Source organism: Meriones unguiculatus, chromosome X (assembly GCF_030254825.1).
Source record: "Meriones unguiculatus strain TT.TT164.6M chromosome X, Bangor_MerUng_6.1, whole genome shotgun sequence".
Classification (NCBI taxonomy): Eukaryota; Metazoa; Chordata; class Mammalia; order Rodentia; family Muridae; genus Meriones; species Meriones unguiculatus.
The window spans coordinates 102,363,194-102,382,879 of record NC_083369.1 but is presented as its reverse complement, the minus strand read 5'-3'; the positions used below and the strand labels follow the sequence as shown (position 1 = coordinate 102,382,879).

Below are 19,686 nucleotides of genomic sequence, written 5' to 3'. Positions count from 1 at the left end.
GGGACTGTCTCTGACATGAACTGATTGGCCTGCTCTTTGATCACCTCACCCTGATGGGGGAGCAGCCTTACAGGGCCACAGAGGAAGACAATGCAGCCACTCCTGATGAGATCTGATAGGCTAGGATTAGAAGGAAGGAGAGAAAGGCCTCCTCTATCAGTGGACTTGGGGAGGGGCATTTGTGGAGAAGGGGGAGGGAAGGCAGGATAAGGAGGGGAGGAGGGAAGGGTTTATAGGGGGATACAAAGTGAATAAAGTGTAATTAATAAAAATTAAAATAAAAAATATTTTAAAAAAAGAATGATTGTTTTTATTTTATGGTTCTGATAATAAAATACTCTATACTATGAATTGTGAGTATTAAAATGTTTTTAATACTCTGAATATTATTATATTATAATAATATTATAATATTCCCTGAATACCTCAGTGGCCTACAGGCCTGTTGTACTGTCCTCCTGGTATTCAGATCTGTTTCGGCTAGAAAACTAGTTACTATATGGTATAATTAGCCATGTACTAAAGAATCACTGTGGTAAATTTCTTCTTGTATCTGTTTCACCTAGAATGGTTACTGTTATCATCTAAGAAGATATGGGCTGAAATTGGTGCGATAAACAGTGGCCTTACAGGAGTCAGTCATTTGCAGCTATAATCTAAGCACTGGTGGCAAAGGTAGGAAAGGTCCTGGACCTGCTAGCCAGCCACTCTAGCTGAATTGGGGGACTTCAGGTTCAGTCATAAACCTTGTACCAAAAAAATGGTGGGTTAGCTTTCGTAAAACAAACACAGCATGCATGAAAAAAGTTCACAATATACAAATGCAGGAGACGGTTAATGCTATACACAAGATCTCTAGAAGTCATGAGCACTTTGATCCTATGCTTTCATACATTTTTAGCCTACTTTAACCCTTCTGAATGTCTTAATAAACTGTTTCTAATTCTATTACTAAAATAATAATAAATTAGAGAACAATTAAGAAAGATACTTGATATATGAACTGAAAATCTGAAACATAGGGAAAAGTAGCCAGAACACTTCAAGACATCAGCATGAACAAGGATTTTCTAAATAGGACTTTAGATACTCAGAAAATAAAACCAATAATTAACAAGCATAATAAATGTAAAAAGCCTCTGTACAACAAAGGAAGTAGTTAATCACATGAGCATATATAGCCTACAAAGTGGGAGAAGATCTTTGCTTGATGCACAACTGGCCAAGGATTAGTATCTAAATTATACAAAGCAGGCAAAAACTAAACAATAAGAAATCAATCTAATCAATATAAATGGGTTAAGCAAATAAAGACATGCTTCTCAAAAGAAATTCAAATGTGCAATAAACACAAAAAAAATGTTAAAAATCAGGAGTTGGAGAGATAGTCAGTGATGTTAAGCATGTACTTCTCTTGCAGAGTACCCAAGTTCAGTTCCAAGCACTCACAGCAGGCATTTCACAACTGCCTGTAACTCTAGCTCCACGGGGATCCAATCCATGTGGCCTGTGAGGGTATCTTTTTTTTTTTATAATGTGCACTTGTGACACACACATACACACACATTTAAAATTAAATAAATCTTTAAGAAATGTTCAACCTCACTGGCTGTCTGAGAAATGCAAATTAAAACTACACTGAGATCCTGTCACACTAGTCCGAATGGAAGTCCTTAAGAAGATAAGTCATAATAAAAGCTAGTGAGGATGTGGACAAAAGAGAATGCTTATATACTGCTTGTAATGGTGTATATTAATCCAACCACTGTGGAAATAAGTATGGAGGTTCCTCAAAATACTAAAAAAATAAATTTTCATATGGCGCAGTTATACCACCCCTGTGTATTTGTGTGAAGGGCTTCAAGTCAACTGTCACAGAGATACTTGCACACCAATATGTACTGCAACACTATCCATTGTAGCTGTTAGGTAACCAATCCAGTGGTCTAAAATACAGGAGTAAATAGGGTAAGTGTGATAGATACACACGGATTTTTTTTTTCAGCCACAAAATGACTGAAGTTTTGCTATTTGCAGAAAAATAAATGCAACTGGACATGATCATACTAAATAAAGTCAGTCTCAGAAAGATGAATGTATGTGTTGTCTCATTTGCAGTTCCTTTATTTGATATAGATACATAAAATATGCGTACATATAACGAAAAAGTAGAAGCAAAGCTCTCTAGGGGAACAGAGGGGAAGAGGGAGAATGGTAGACTAGGAAAATATATTCATTGTACAAAATATATTTGTATGAAAATTTCCATATGTAAAATGGTACCATGATATGATTAATGTAAACAAAAAAGCAAAAACTAAAAACAAATAGCTTTAAGAAACAGAAAGAACAGAGTGAATTTTAAGCAAACAGAATGTAAATACTGTAAGAATAGCTCTGTTAAGTAGTATTTAACTCCACTTAAAGCATGAAAAGTAAAAGTAGTATCAGGAAGTCTGTTTAGTTAATTTGATAAATATAAAAAATATTGAACCCAGCCATTTGGCATTACAAAAAACAGACTAAGTACTTGATTGATTGATGTAGTTTCAATATGTTGTATGGACATCCTGTAACCACAGACTTGGTCTATGGACTATTGACTTAAAAGAAGCAAAAATTCTACCACATAGAGCAAAGTACATAGTTAAAGTGATTCAGCAACTTCTGCTAAAACTTCACCCATACTGGGAAGCTCTTCCAATGGATTATTTTGAACATAGACTCAAACCTATTTATTTGCCTTTTCCTAGTCTTCTTTAATACCTCATAGTGTAGCATTGACTTTTTTTTTTTTTTTTTACGACAGAAGCCACTATTACAGTGTTGTCAGGGCCCTTCTCATTTTCTAGTTCAAATCCTTGTTCATGCTGTTTGCTAAGTACTTGTTCCCTGTGACAGCTTTCAGCCAAACAGAACACACTGAATGCTGCATTCCAATCCACTCTGTCCAGCTGGGCTCTAAGTAAAACAATCTCTTCAAACTCCATCATGTGAACTTTTCACAAGGAACAATCTCCCTCAGACAATTCCATTCAGACATACTATCCATGAAACTGGGTCTTGGGAAGAGGTGACATCACAGACTTTCCCTTCTGGCCAGGATCATGACCACCAAAGTTGAATTTAAGAGGCCCCCACATGGTTTGGCACATGATTTTCTTAACAATTTAACATTTTCCCCCAATGTTCCCATAAGCTTCCAATTTTAGATAGTCACACTTAGATACAAAATTGGGATCTGGTGTCAAGAAAGCCAGGGGTTTAAAAAAAATGAGGACATTACAACCCGGGAAAGAGGGTAAATGTAAGATATAATACATATAACATAGGCCATATGTGGTGTTTCGGAGCAGGGTATTAGAAAGCATAAAAATGGAAAGTAGTATATCAACCAAGAGGTTGTATATTTAAAGATGTACTAGAGATGCACTTGCCTAGCATACGAGAGGCCCTGGGTTCTAGCTTCAGCACCATGAAAAAAACACTATACAATATTCAAAAATAATTTTTATTTAAAAAATAAAATCTTTTTAAAACGTCTGCAGCCAGGGTTTGGAGGTGAGTGCACTGGAAGCAGCAGGAAGATTATTCCTCTGAGCTGGACAGCCAATTGCCTCTAATTAGGCTACAATAGAAGCAGAGCAGAAACCCCACTGCACTCTGAGGAATTTGAAGCTGTCTGCAGAAAGCCCTGCCTAGCAGCTACCGAAGAAGACTTTGGTTCATCTCAAAGCTCTTTAAGTGCAGAGAGCAGCTTGTTTATCAGAGAGGTTTCCATACCAGTTCTTTTCATAGTTGGAATCTGTAAAACTGCCAAGCCTCCAAGTCTCCCCTTTTGTGCACTGCATCTCAAAATCTATCTGGCTAAAAAGAAAATAGGCTCTGACATAGCATTTTTGGAAAAGAAAATGCCTGGATCATATTTGGCTGTACAATGTGTAGCAGCTATGTCTAACCTGCTTCCTGAGGACAGCATGCACTCCAAGGTAGATACAAATGTGATCTGGCAGAAAACCATAAACTTTCTTAAAACATTATCCAATTATTTTTAGCAACTAGAACATGTAGTGTTTTATAGATAACAATGTTGCATCACAGTGTCAAAACTTGGACATGCCTGTGAGTCTAAAGCATACAGGTTTTTTTTTTCCTTATTTTTGACCTAGTGTGAAAAATGGAACCAAAAGAAAGAGAGTGCTGAACTATGTGCACAAGTTTCCATCCCACAGATAGACATGCCATAGCAACCTAGGCAATTTCCTAGCTTTGAATAATTTCACGCTGGTAGTCCTTACTGCAAGAAGCTTGTAGAGCATCATAGGTTTAGAGCGCAGAGTTTGGGGAGACCTAAAACACCATTTAGCAAACCAGTGGTTTTTTTCATATACCAAACAAACAAACAAACAAACAAGGCTTATGCAAGGTCAGCTAGTTACTGGAAAAGTTGAGTCTTAATGTAGGTACCCTGTTCTTCCATCAATGCCCATCACATGGTAATCTTACATCAAATTAAAATGAAGTTCAATAATGTATTTGCTATAGTTTGGGGGGGAAGCATATTTGGTGCTTCACATAATAAACTGTTCCTCTGAAAGTATGCTTTGAGCTTTTTTTCCTCTAATATAATTTTGTGGCAAGACTTCTTTTTTATTAAAAACATAAAAGTACAGCATAATACTGAATTTGCTTTGTCAACCTACATATGGAGTCACAGGGTTTCCACATACTTCCCTACAGAACTGAGCACCTTGGAATGAGAATGAATAATTTACATTTCAATGCAGTACATAAATCTGCAAACTGACAATTATAATGATGACCCCCCCCACCAAAGTGAAGAATTTTGGGGAAAAAGAATATTGTATCCTGACATGGAAAGGCAAGAAAGGTATTCAAGAAAGAAAAAGAGTTAACGGCTTGGAGTGGCTTGACCCTCTAGGACAAGAAATGGAGGCATTCCAGTTCAGGTAAAAGGATCCAACTACAATGATGACTTTTTCAAAAGTAGACAAAAAACTTCAACTGGTCTGTCTTGGTTGGTAGCTAGATTTGCCATATTGATGACAAGGTGGTGACATGCTCCATGAATGAAAACATCAAACAGTACCCCCTAAATCAATACAACATAGTGCTGAGCTAGAGTTACTTCATAATACAAGTTCCTCATCTGCATCCCACCATCAACATGTGCATTTAAAAGGCCATGCACAATATAACTAAGGGAGGTACTGTAAAGAGAATAATAGAATTTACCAATAAGCGATTGTGAGACTCTAGGGGAGGTCAGCTCCATTTGTAAAATAAATAGTTGATCCTGCTATGGATAGGATCTTATAATTTGTGAAGATTTTATCGTACATTGTTAATAGAAGATCAAATATAAATGTTTATAGACTGCCAAGTAAAGACCTAGGCTACTGAGAGACCAATCCTTCACTACTGTACCTACTCCACATTTTATATAAGAGCTAGAGTGATCTACTTGCAATATTTTCAAACTATCAAGTTAGTTTGTAATTTTTATGAGAATGTAATGGTTTAATAGCTAACCTACTCAGCTAAAGGCTAGGAAACAAGTATTCTCTCAGGCTTCTATATAGAGGAAAATTTGGAAATTTCACATATTAAGAGCTATCTTTGTTGTTTTATGAAATAGAGTTTTACCATGTAGTTACTAGTGGTCTGGAGTGTAGATCAGGATGGCCTGAAAGTTAAACTCAGAAAGATCCACCTGACTCTGTCTCTTGAGTGCTTTATTAAACACATGTGCCACTACACATGGTTCACACATTTAATTTTTTCTTGAAGGGAGAAAGAAAATGTACGAAATATGTAACATGATGAGAAAGATGCTATCTATCTTCTTTAGACATACAGAAAGTTTTCCTACTGTGACCAATTTAAAATAAGTTCCTTGAATCAATCACATATCTCAGGATCAGAGCCACATTCAGACTTCATGCTTCATACTTATAATTTCTTCCTGAAGATGGTAGCTTTGTGGGACCCTCTCAAAAAGATTTTAAGTCAGCTGGAAGGTGGCTCTGAAAGTGCCAAATTCACAAGATAACCAAGAGTGCTCTCTCTCTCTCTCTCTCTCTCTCTCTCTCTCTCTCTCTCTCTCTCATCATGGAGGTGGTCACAGATGGGACAAAAATGCTGAATCTCATCATTAGAAATGAAAGTAAAGGCATGAAGGAGGTAATCATCTAGGAATAAGGGTATGGACATCAAGCACCTTTCTGGAATGAGGGAAGGGCTTTTCTTACACCTGGATTGAGCTGATGGCTCTATTATTCATCAACCCCCTTAAAATATATGCATTATGTGTCTATATTAATCGGATACTGTACCTGTAATACAGAATTACCAAAGGAAACAAGACAAACAAAATACTTGCTGTCATAATGGCATACCCTATTCCAACCCTCCCCTATGTACCTGTTAAAACTACAGTTGTTTCTCAATTAAATGTGTGCCCAGAATGCTCCCAATGATTCTACTAGAAGAGTGCCCTCAAGCAGTAGAAGCAGAGAGAAAAGGGGTGGGGGAGGGGCTCATATCTTCAGAAAGAAACTGCAACTGGAACTGAATGCTTTCTCAGGCTTGAAGATGTGTCACAGAACTCACTTGATGTGCTTTCGATCCTTGTATAGTTTATGGCTTGGAAGAGTGGTGTGAACAAAGGCTTCCTACAGAAAGTCTTATCAGAATGTCCATCGCGCCAGCCTGGGTTAACCAAAGGGTAATAGCCCCAGAAAAGAACATTCTGTGAGATGTTGAACTGCCCCTGCTCCACTATCTTGCTTCTGTACAGCAGGACTCCTGCCAAAGCCAGTCTTCCCAAAGTACTGCTTGGATAGTGGTACTTGGATAATGCAAAGTACGGCTTGAACTCAGATAGAATCTCGGGGTAGTCATTTGAGACCCTCTAAACTTTGGCCTCACCTCTCTTACTCACTATACTGTTTCCTACTCAAATAATATTAAGGTAATCTTCCAAAGACGATTCCCCTGCTATTCATTTGTCTGGACCCAATTTAAATGTCACCTCTTCCAGAAGCTGTGACTCTATCTGCAAGAAAAACCTCTTTTGAGTTTGATGCAGCTCTCTCCAAGGCTTTTCCCACAGCTAGAAGTCCCTGCTTGGCTACATATTTTATCATCCAAGGTAGCATAATCTCTTTGAGGATAAAGACTGTTTTTATGGTTTACATCTCTTTTCAGGATCTAAGACATTGCCTCAGTGTTTACAGAATGTAATACTAAGTTGTTTCTTTCCCTTTTTCGTTATCAGGGAATTCATTTTATAGTCTAATTTTTTTTAACATATTGGTCAACTACACATTTTATCTACAGCCATGTTAATGAAGCAGGAACAACTCTGATGTGAACTTAGAGGCAAGGTGCCTTTAGTAAACCTATAATGTGTTATGCATGCTCTTTGGAAGACTCTAGAGGAAACACGAGCTTTTTCATGTCTTTCTACTTCCATAATCTCGCTTCCACTATCTCTACCCTACCAGATGTACGTCCACAGCACCCCACTCTAATTCAAAACCATTTTAGCCTTTTAGATACCCTAGGACCTTTACTTCCATATTCTTTCTGTATTTTTCTTCTTCCCCATATCCTTTCAGGCAACTCCTGGTTGCAAAGTGTGGTCCTCAGGCAATTTCAGGAACTCTAAGGATGCCATAGTATTTATTCAGAATGTTAATCCTAAATTATGAGCTCAACATATTTACAATTAATAAAGATTCTGTGTTATTTAGGAAAGTTTATACTACATAACAGTAATTTTTAGTCCAGGTATAATACGTACGTCCACAGCAGTTCTATTTGCTGACTGCTCAATTTATTTTGCTGACTTTACTAAAATATTATGGACTTTGATGTTTGAGTGACTTGTATTTATAGAGGGAAAATATTCAGTGAGCTAAGCACTGCTATGGACACTAGAAATATGAACTGCATCTGTTGTTTGAAATGACCCTACCAGACACATAGCTATATTTACATAAAAAACTGGGGCCAATGAATATTAACTGTCTTGCACAATATCATCCAGCTACTTTGTGGAGCTAGGGTTCTATTATTGTACCTTTCAGTAGCAAGCATGTATTCTATTATGCCATGGTATTCCCCTAAAAAAAAAAAAAAAACAAAACAACAACAACAACAAAAAAACAGTGCCTGCTAAGTCGTCTGCTACTCTAAAATAGAACCTACTAGGATGTAACCTCAGAGAAACCTTTTACATTCATAAGCAAAAGGCCACCAAGGACATCATATTATTTGGTTTCCTTTTCTTAAAGTGAGCACTGACTCAGCCCATCACTTATTACACCACCATTACCAAAATAAACTGTTTTTCAAATCAAATCACAACCTAACATATATTAGGTTTCCATGTTGTTGTTATTGTTTTTGTTTTTTTTTTTTTTTTTTCTTTCTAGAAATTGGGTGCATGATGTAGTGCAGTAAAACCAGATGACTCCAGGTTTCATAAATACATCTAATCTTACATTTTGGTACAATCTACATGAATTGGCAACAAGTATCACAGCAAACAACCTGAACAAGAAAGGATAAAATTTTCCATAATCAAATAAACTTCCATGTATTTTCCCTTTAAGAATTTAAAGGTCACATTTATTCATTCAACAAACATTTACTGAGCACCAACAACTGTACAAGGTGCTAAGAAATACAACTTGAACAAGATAAACCAGGCTCCTGCTCTCACTGGATATGTTTTGCTTTAAAGTTTAAGTGATCTTGCTAACTATGTGATATTTGATATTCTGTAATGGAATTATATTTTTTTTGGATAGTCAGAGTCATAGGAGGCCTCTTCTAGAATACTTTTAAGTTTTCTTTATGGTAAACTTGATAGAATTCTTTAAGTCTCCAGTATGGTCTCAACAAGCAAGTTGATGATGGAGTTGACTGTTAAGCAATAAGTTTGTGGATGTTGGTTAACCAAGGTGGCAGTTTAGACCATTCGGTTGCGCTTGTGGGATGGAGAGTCTGTGGTGGCATCACCAAACTGGGCGGAGGTGCGCTTGCGGATTCCCCCACTGTCCAGGCTGAGAGCCAGTTCTTCTGAGCCCAAGAAGTTCGAATCATCTTCCAGAAAGCTACTTTTCCGACGCCCACTGCTGGCAACACCTCCATCTTGAGATGGGGAACCAGGAGCGCCAGATCGCATGCTGATGCTTGCCATGGCGCCATTGAGGCCATGGAGGGCAATGGCCTCATGGAAGGGCTGCAGGTCGACGTCCACAGGTGCGCTGGTTTCAGTGGCAGCAGCCTGGGTGGAGGCAGCGGAGGATGGTCTAGGGGACGTCCGGAAGGGGCGTGGCGGCGTAGGGGTGGGGGGGTACTTTGCCACAGAGGAAGCTTATGAGGTCTTCCCGGAGAATGGTGCTTCTACCCTTCTTCACCCACTCCAGCACATCTCTCACACGACGCTGATAGCCAACCTGGACGCCCAGTTCAAAACTTCGCTGGTAGGCATCCCTGCTCTCTTTGTAGAGGCTGGTCACGGCCATGGCCGCATTCTGGAAGGGGTCCCACATAGAGAGACCTGGCTGTTGGCACCCAGAATCTTTGTAGAGCTGGGCCACGGCGGTGGCTGAGATTTGAAAGAGGTTCCAGAGCTTCTGCCGCTCGATCTTGAGCCCTGCCGCATCAGCAGCTGCCTCCTCCTGCAGCTCCGGGGAGAGCTGCTCTCCCTGCTCCACCTCGGCAAGACACTGGCGCTCCCACTTAGAAAACCAAGGCTCGGTGACCTCAGCCTCATAGTCTTTCTGCTGCTTCTCCATCCTTCTCCTCTTCCCCCAGGCCGCACGCCTTCCTCCACTATCTTCTGCGCTGCTGACTACGGCTCCTACCCCTTCACCTCCACCTCCACTCCACCGCAGCTCACCTCTGGCAGGCTCTGCTGGGCTGCCGCTTGGGCGGCGGGGGCCGAGAAGCCAACTGCTCTGGCCAGTGCCGCCTGAGGCCCTGGTCCACGCCCTGGCCCGCCCCGCCGGCCCGCCCCTCTACCCTTCCCTCCAACCTCGGACAAGAAGGCGCTCGCAGCCGTACCGCCACGGAGGTAACCCCACAGCCGCCGGCGCGCTGCGCCCCCTGCTTCCACGCTCGGAACTCGCTTGCTAAGCTGTCCCCTAGCGGCGCCAAGGCCTCCCCGCCTCCTTAGTACAGGCCTGGGCTGGCTGCTCCGCCCCAACACTCCCTAGCGCTGCGCTTGCCCCTAAAGGCTCCGAGGTGGCCCGCCTCAGCGCTTCCTCCACGCTGCGCTCGCCGAGCGCGGGGGCTCCCTTTGCACACATGGTTTGGGAGATTAGTAGGCTTTATCCAAATGAGCTGATGAAATTTTACATCCCGAGTTGTAACAGAGGATTATGGGGCAACTTCACGGTGTCTGTCTCATCCCGGGTGCTGATCCAGGAAGGCTGAGGGGTACCGTGGAAAGACCCGTTTTTTTTTGTGAACTAGACAAGCGATATGGACTCTTTGGCATTGTCTTCCACACTTAAAAAATTGTGACATGAATCAGACAGTGTTTATAGAGGTAGAGAAAAGATCACAGTAGAAAAGTGCCCCCTTCTCGGCCTCTTGGGCCTGTTTCCCCAAGGTGCCCAGTGAGGTGGTTGGAACTAGGTCCCTGCAGAGCACTTGAAGATCTCTGCAAAGCACTTGAATGTAGTGGTTGAGAAGCCCCCTGCTGTTCTTGCACAACATTTCTTTGGAACTAGTTGCATACATATGAAATTCCAAGAGTGATGACCAGACCTGGCACTGATTTCCTTAGTCTTCTTAAAAAGTTTATATCATTTTAAAAATTGGGGGGTGGGGTGGGGAGTGGAGGAGGGGTTCTGTGTGTTCCACTTTCAACTACTCAACTCCCCAACATTAAGGAGAAAAAAATAATTGAAAGCTCAAACAGAACTTTCTACTGCAGTTCAAAATTCAGATTCTTTTTGCAAAGAAAGTAAAATAAGAATTGCCTAATTTCTAACACCCTAAAATTTCAGTTAGTTAAATGCAATACCAAACTAAACTACAAAGATATAGGAAAGTATTGTCTTTTCTTTGGATTTGGTATTAGTTCCCTTTTAATGTTTTCACTGAAGACAATTCCAAAACAGAAAAAAGAAATTAAAACTGAGCCAAGAATAACATCAAATGCGAGGAAAACTGACGTGTAATCATTTTTTGAAATTTAGGGGAGGAAAGTCAGAATTTTGTAGTTTCTGGTGTAAAACATTTGTTAAGTATACAGAAAGCCTTACAAATATAAATTTCAATCTTCTAGAAAAAATGTTTGATAATTCTGAAGTATTAAAATTAATATGTCAAATAAAATGATCACATTATTAGGCTTTATCATTCTTAAAAGAAATACATATTTCTAAGTTAAATCTAAAAGACAAGAGGGAGGCGTAAGGAAAGGGTGAAAGGGAGGGGGAGGGGAGGAAGAGGAGGGAAATAAGGAGAGATTGTACCCTTTCTCTTCAAACTGGGCTTTTCACGATTCATTAAACCTTTTTTCCATATGTGTAATTGGACTCTTCTCATTTACATAAACGAAGGATGAGGCAAAAGACCTAAGATCAGCTCCCCAAAAAAGACATGTTTCTCATTCTTCTATGTTAAAAAGAATATATAGCTATGTATTGTAGAAGTAAACCACAGGAAGGCAGAATTCGCTTTACCTCCAGACCCGGGCCAAACTGAAAACACTTCTTGGCTGAAGAATCAGCCACAGGCCTACTCAGGGTGCCTTACAGCTATTATCAGAGGCACATGTTTTTATTTTACTTTTTTTCTAAGTGAAAAGCTTACACCATAACCCCCACCCCCGCCGCCGCCTCTCTCTTCCATTTCTGATTGGGTTAAAAACCAAGAAGAAAGAGTGCAGTGTCTTTTAAAGAGTGCAACCCTCTGCTTGGGCTTGAGTTGTCTGGCTGGTATCCTCCATTCACTTGGTTTCAGCACCTGATTAATTAGTTAATTAGTACTCAGAGCTGACTAGCCCCCAGTTGGCAATTTTCATGCCCTGCACAGTGAAATGTTGAATCCAGCACTGAAATTTCTATCACACACGCTAATTATTATCACCCCACTACTTTTAAACCCATTGCATCAAATTATTAAAGACAGCGTTAGACAACTGTGTGGGAATATATTCTCTCTGAGCGTTAATGACAGACTTAATATTTTTCACTGTTGTCCTGAAACATTTAAATAAAACAATTAAATGGAAAAATTCTAATTCAATTAGCCTTCAACTTTTTCCATTGGGGGGAAAATTGTTTTATACAGGAGAGATATTAGAAGAATCACATAAAAAATGTTAGTAATGTTTTATTAGCTCCCCAGACACCAAAGAATATGCTTACAAGACATAACTACCTGAGATTAGATTTCATTGTAGATAAGTTTGAAATGCTAAAAAATAAATAATAGATACAAAACAAAGAGATCAGTTTTACTAACTGTAAGAAAATGTTGCTATCTCTCTGTGTGAGATGTTGACGTTTAAAAACTTTACATAGTTTAAGAATGAGTTTTCTATGGGAAAAACATTCCTTGGTCTCTGCCCCATCCTTCCATAATTTTGATGTTATGGGTAAGGTTAAATAGCAACTAGAGAAAAAAGTTTTTGAAAACATTAAGTTACAGACCTAAAAGACTCTAATATTTGGCACTTCTTGATGTACCATTACTTAAAGGGAACTGGTATATCAATGATTTCCAATATTATTTGTGGCTATTTTTACCTGGTAACAATCCGTATATATCAGTACAGTGAGTTGCCTGCAATTGTAAGAGCTAAATGGTACACAAAACTGGATACACAACCTCACAGACCAGTAAATGGGTTGGACTGAAAGCAAAAGTAAACACCAACCTTAGGAAATGAAAGAAGTTAAAAGATAAGTGTTAAGGACCTTATTCTTTTTGGAGAATAAAACAAGATTTAGTAGCTTTCCACTTAATTTAAATGAAAAGAATCACTACCTTACATATTGCAGTGATAATGTAATGGGGTAAGAAAACAAAAAAGTCTTTGTACAAATGACACCTCCTATAGTTGTTGTGAAGAAACTTTTCCCCTTGGTATCTGCTAACAAATTCTAATTAATGCTGCACATTCCTTTACTGAAATCATTTAATGCGGAACAAGGGGGGTAAAAAGAAATGCTGAATGCTCGTGATTGCCCTGTTAGAATTATGGGAGTGAAAGCCTGGGGCCCCAAACTTACTGTCTATTAAAGCCAAGCTTTGAAAAAGAAATGCAACCTACAAAAGCTGTCAATCTCCCTTGCCCCCAAAGCCTGGGTTCACATGGATTCAAGTGACAGGCCTCCTCCCCATGCACAATACATCAATCTGTCTCTCCCACAAGCACCCACAGCCCATTGTGCTGGCCGCAGGTGCCTATTATGGCACCCATGGCTGCCTCCCACAGCTCCGCCCCTGAGAAACAGGAACTGCATACAATGGAGCCCTGTGGGAAGACAGAGGTGGGTGTTGGGAGGGATAACAGACAGATGGTAAAGGGTATAGGGTAGTAAGGTAGTTTCAAAACAAATGTCAAAGATTCAGAATTATTGCTTTCATGTGCCCCCACCCCCGTTTTGAATTGCCTTTGCTTTAGTTCCCATCTGCCTTAATTACGAAGACATGTACCTGTGAGGATGAATATTTGATACCCTTTTTAGAAAGTGGTAGAGAGGATGGATGACCTTCAATTCTCTACTGTTTCTATTTACTTTCTGGGTTTCTCAAGGTCACAGACTGAAAGTTTTAGTTCAGGGACACTACTAAATCATATGCAGAGAGACAAAAATGGTTCTATTTTTTATATGGTTTGTCATTTCCTTTCAGTCTTAGTTTGAAGTTCCATAAAGAGATAACAAGCAATTACTTTGGGTAATATATTTTCGAAATCAAAATAATATGAAACATCTTTCAAATTCTGTATGAAGCAAATGTAAAATATTTAGGTCATTTCTTTTTTGATGGGGAGATAAAAAAGGGAGATGAGGTAGATTTACTAATACACGTACTAAATATATTTGATTCAGCCTCAATTTCTGTTTCTAGACATGTTAAAATGTGAACAAAATTTCAAGAAACACTAAAGTCTATTCATATCAAGTAGCATTATTTTTAAAAAGTATACTTTAGACATGTAATTTTGTGAAATGTTGTTCATGGTACTTTTACCTTCTTTGTGGTAAACTAATTAACAAAATATACACAGAAAAAGTAAATCATATACCAAAACACATACACAAATTCATCCAGACATTTTGATTTACTTGCTTTTGCCCTTATATGATCATCTCATTGCAAAACCTATTTTTAGTCTCAAGATTATTTGTCATAAACTAAAGCCAAATTAAGAAAAATTTTATCACTGGTATTACTGTCTCAAGCAAAAGTGATCCCCCAAAATTTTTGGCACAGCTCTTAAGTCACGGTAAAGACAATCGGTGACTTGTTGGGATGAAGATACAGAATAATGCCAGGGATGAAACCAGCCAGTTTTACTGAAGCAGACAAGAGGGTCTTGGTTTGCCGTCAAAAACCACAAACTGGGCTTTAACTAGGAACTGTCAGAGATCCAAGTGTGCTCCTGGCCAAGGAGAGCTTAATTAGTAGAATTGGTTTGAGTGTGTTTTTTTTTAAGTACATAAGAAAAACAATATGCTATGAAAGAACACAGTGGTCTAATGTAGCACCAAACTCACTATTTATATGTGTATGTAGTTATTTTGCATATTACATTAATAATTTAAATTTAGATCATAAGCATCATCGTATGCTTAATATTATGGCATTTTTTTGTAACCAATATTATGGTGTGTTTTTTTCTTGTATGTCTTTTCAAAGAGACTTATGCATTTATTACCAACTAGATTTATGAATTTCTTCTCCTTTTTGTACAAATGGTAGTACACATTTTAAACCAGGTAGATAATTAGTCCATATAAGAACACTAAAAACTTTTAGGGCATTTTTAAAAATATGAATAGCTTTGAGTCAGAGTTAGTATTGATAAAAATGAGGACTCAAGTCTAAGAATAGAAAAGACAGACAGTTAGGTTATCCATTTTGGTTTTTAGCTGTCAAAAAGATCAAGACGCTTGGAAGTTATTCTGTTTTCTATTAACAATTATTGCATTGGCATTTTAATTCAAATACTCAGATATTAGTGGATCTAACTTTAATTATCTATTTAAATTGGCATCAGAAAGAATATAAAGGAGAAAGTCATAGATAACTCACAGATATGCTCTTTGTTACAAGTGCTTTCTTGAAAACAGTTTTTCTTGAAAATATGAAAACAGTTTTATATTTATTGGTACAGTTTGTAAAGTCTATGGCATCACAAATATATAGAGTTCAATAGTAATTGCTAAGCCTTTCCAATTTAGCTGTGACCTATTATTCATATTCCTAAGATCTTATAAAATGACCTTTTAAAATTCATGTAACTGGCTAAAAGACCTCAGGTTTTAGCTGGAAAATTACATGAATATATAAAATCCTTTTGCCTATGATCCAGCTCTGACTTTTGAAATTTTTCTGTGATACTAAGTCTATTTATTTTTTTTTGTTAGCATTCACATGGATAGGTTTTGCAAGAGACAGTATATATACACAAATAATATATAATATATATAATATTATATATGATATATAACATATAATATAATATATAATGTATAGTGTAGAATGTATAATATAATATAGTATATAATATGTGTATATATATATACATATATATATAGCTATTGTTTGTTTTTTACTCCCCTGATGCCATACCCTTCCTCTCTCTTGCTGCTTTCCTTCCCTCCTCCCAAAATCCCTCTTGCTATCATGCCATATACCTGTGACTTTTCTTCTCCCACACGCCCTCTTTCCTTTAGAACTCTTCCTCCTCTTCCATAGTCACATTTGTACTTTCATTTCATATTAATATGAAATATATTATGTATTATTTTATATATACATAAAATATATAATATACTATATATTGAAGATTGATGATTATACATATGAGAAACAACATGATATATGTATGTCTCTGAGGATGGCTTGTTTTGCTTAACATAATGATCTTTAGTTCTATCTATTCTCTTGAAAGCATCATAATTTCATTCTTCTTCACAGATGAATAAAATTCCATGGTGTACATGTACCACATTTTCATCACCTGTTCACCCATTTCTTTCTTGGCTATTGAGAACAGTGATTTAATAAATAAATAAATATCTCTATGGTATGCCAACTTAAAATCCTTCACATATATGCCCAAGAGCAGTAAAGGTGAATCATATGGCAATTCTATTTTCAGATTGTTTGTTTTTGTACCTTCAGTATTGAGGAAGAGTTTGCATTTTTGTCAAAAGTGTATAAGTCCTTCTTTTCCTTCTCATCTTCAGCAGTCTTTTTTTGTCATTTGTTTTCTTAATGATACCCATTCTGACAGGGATGAGATGTAACATCAATGTGGCTTTAATTTACATTTCCCTAGTGGCTATGAATGTTGAACAGTTCTTCTAAATACTTACTGGACATTTGTAAATCTTCTTTTGAACTGTTTGATAAATCCATTTACTCATTTATTGACATGATTTCCATTGTATGCACATTCAACATATTCTTTATCCATTGTCTCATGAGAGGTACACATTTATAACATGGCTATTTTAACTAGTATTGCGGTGAACATGGGCAGGCAGATATGTCTACTGTATGCTTAGTTATATACTCAGGTGTTTATCACTGTATCTACAATGGTACTATTTTTACTTTTTGAGGAAATTCCACATTGATTTCCACAGTAGCTACACTAGTTTACATTGTATAAGGGTTCCTTGTCCCATACATTCTCCTTACTATTATTGTTTTTTTTTCTTGATAGCCACTCTTAATCAGGTAAGACCGATCATCAAAGCAGACTTTATTTGAATTTACTTGACAAATAAAGACATTAATACTTTTTTATGTGTGTAGAATTTTATTGGAAATGTCTGTCTGCTAATTGTAGTATATGCTTATAGTATTAGTTCTAAGAAATCTGAAACAAGAGAGTCATGAGTTTAAGGCATTCCTGGACTACATAGAGATACTGTTAGAGAGAGAGAGGAGTCAGTCTATTTGACCATTTCTTGATTGTGTTATTTATTTTTTATTTTAGATATCAATCCCTTGTTTAATGAACAGGTGGCAATCATTTTCTCCCATTCCATGAGCTACCTCTTCACTTAGTCATTTACTCTGCAGAAACTTTTGAATTTAATGAATTTCATTCATAAATTCTTTCTTTTATTTTTCAGAGCTACTAGAGTCCAACTTAGAATATTATTACCTATACAATATTGTAAGGTGTTTTCTTGGCCTTCTTCTAACAGTTTCAAATTTGTGGCTTCAAACTATACTATAATGCCATAGTAACAAAATTCAGTGTAGCATCAACACAAAACAAGTTATGCAGAAACTTGGAATATAATAGAGGATCTAGAAGTAAACCTATGAAATTATAGTCATATAAATCTTGAAAAAGGAAAGAAAAATGCACCTCCATGCACCTCCTTCAACAAATGATAATGAGACAACTATATATGCATGTACAGAGGACTGGAACTACAACCTTTCTCTCAACCAGTACAAAAGTCAGCCCAGAATGGACAAAATACATTAATGTAAAATGTAAACCTTTAAACTTATGAAAATCTATTTTAATACTAGCTGGGGCATCTATATCAAAACCTCTCTTTCAAAAACATAGGAATCATCATATAAGATGAAGAGGAAAGATTGTAGTGGACAAAGATAACTATGGTGAAGATTTTTGTGCAAGATAGGAAAATTTTACACATGAAATCACTGCAGCTGTGACTTCATGCATAAGACTTTCACAAAGTCAACCTAGACAAAAGAAACTTTAGGCAACTGATAGCTGCCAGGAGAGGAAGATACACCTTTTTTTGGAGGGATGTGACCCTGAAAGGCTAGCAGTGTTCCAGTAAGATGGTCCTATACCCATGTACATACTGGTAGCAATAAGTAGCCTCAGATGGTCTAAAAATAAAGAGTACATGTAATTGAGAGGAAATGATGAAGCTGTAAGGAATTGCAAGGGCAGGAAAAAGGATGGATTTGATCAAAGCACATTATATGCTTGTATAAAATGCTCAAATGATAAAAAAAGAAATTCCATTTGATTTTGATACAAGAAATATCATCCCAGTGGCACTCTTTGAGTGCCATATAACTACAGATATTTTTTCTATGTGTCCTATCACATTATTTGGTCTTGTTGTGAAAAATATTTATTTAAAAAATTATTTAAAAAAATATTTTTAAAGTGCTGTTTATTTATTCAGTTTTAAATAAAGCTTTTAATTTTTAAGTAATTATAGAGTCACATATAGCAAATAATAAGTCATACTGCAAAATCTTATAGACATTTTACCTAGCAATAAAACCTTATAAAACTACAGACAACAGACTTCTTAGTTTGCTGCAGAGCCTTTGTTCCCACCATATTTAATTCCCTGGGGACTCCACCTCTTGGTCCTGCCCCAGGGGCCTTAGATCTTTCAAAAATTATCTTTCCAACCTTCTCTCCTAGCCCTTCTCCATTGCTTTGTGTCACCCCTACAATCTGCAGAAACACAGTCTACAAAGGATACCATATTCAATGTACTTGTGTAGGAGACTTAATTGTGAGCAGCAAAGAACAGCACAACCACTCAACAAAGACAAGAATAGATCCACCAAGAAACAAATTAAACATAATAAATCCAGATGTCTAGATTCAAGCATACACACACAAACACACACACAACCCCAAAGCCAAACCCCAAACAAACAACAACAACAACAAAGAAACCCATTAAGAGCCTAGACAACATGCCTCTCCCAGAAACAAGAGGAAATTATTTGCAAAAGAAGTTGTGGAGAAAGGGGAACCCTCCTCCACTGCTGGTGGGAATGTAAACTTGTACAACCACTCTGGAAATCAATCTGGTGCTTTCTCAGACAATTAGGAATAGCTCTTCCTCAAGATCCAGCCATACAACTCCTAGGCATATATCCAAAAGAGGCTCAAGTACACAATAAGGACATTTGCTCAATCCTGTTTGTAGCAGCTTTATTTGTAATAGCCAGAAGCTGGAAACAACCAAGATGCCCCTCAACTGAGGAATGGATACAGAAAGTATGGTACATCTACACAATGGAATACTACTCAGCAGTAAAAAATGAGGATATCATGAAATTTGCAGGTAAATGGTGGGAACTGGAAAAGATCATCCTGAGTGAGCTATCCCAGAAGCAGAAAGACACACTCATATAGACATATAATATAGGATAAACCTACTAAAATCTGTACACCTAAAGAAACTAATCAAGAGGGAGAACTCTGGCTAAAATGCTCAATCCCCATCCGAAAAGGCAAAGAGGATGGACATCAGAAGGAGAAAACAGGGAACAAGTTAGGAACCTGCCACAAAGGGCCTCTGAAAGGCTCTGCCCTGCAGACTATCAAAGCAGATGCTGAGACTTATGGCCAACCTTTGTGGAGATTGCAGGGAATCTTATGAAAGAAGTAGGAGTTAGTAAGATCTGAAGGTAACAGGAGCT

General features: G+C 37.7%; 1 protein-coding gene across 1 annotated transcript; it reads right to left on the bottom strand.

The window, feature by feature from the left end:
* Positions 1-8,427: 8,427 nt before the first annotated feature.
* Hapstr2 (HUWE1 associated protein modifying stress responses 2) lies at positions 8,428-10,092 on the bottom strand. The gene is given in 2 exon segments (XM_021630154.2): positions 8,428-9,388; positions 9,390-10,092. Coding segments are annotated over 2 exon segments (831 nt in total). The 5' UTR covers positions 9,834-10,092; the 3' UTR covers positions 8,428-9,001.
* Between the last annotated feature and the right edge of the window lie 9,594 nt (positions 10,093-19,686).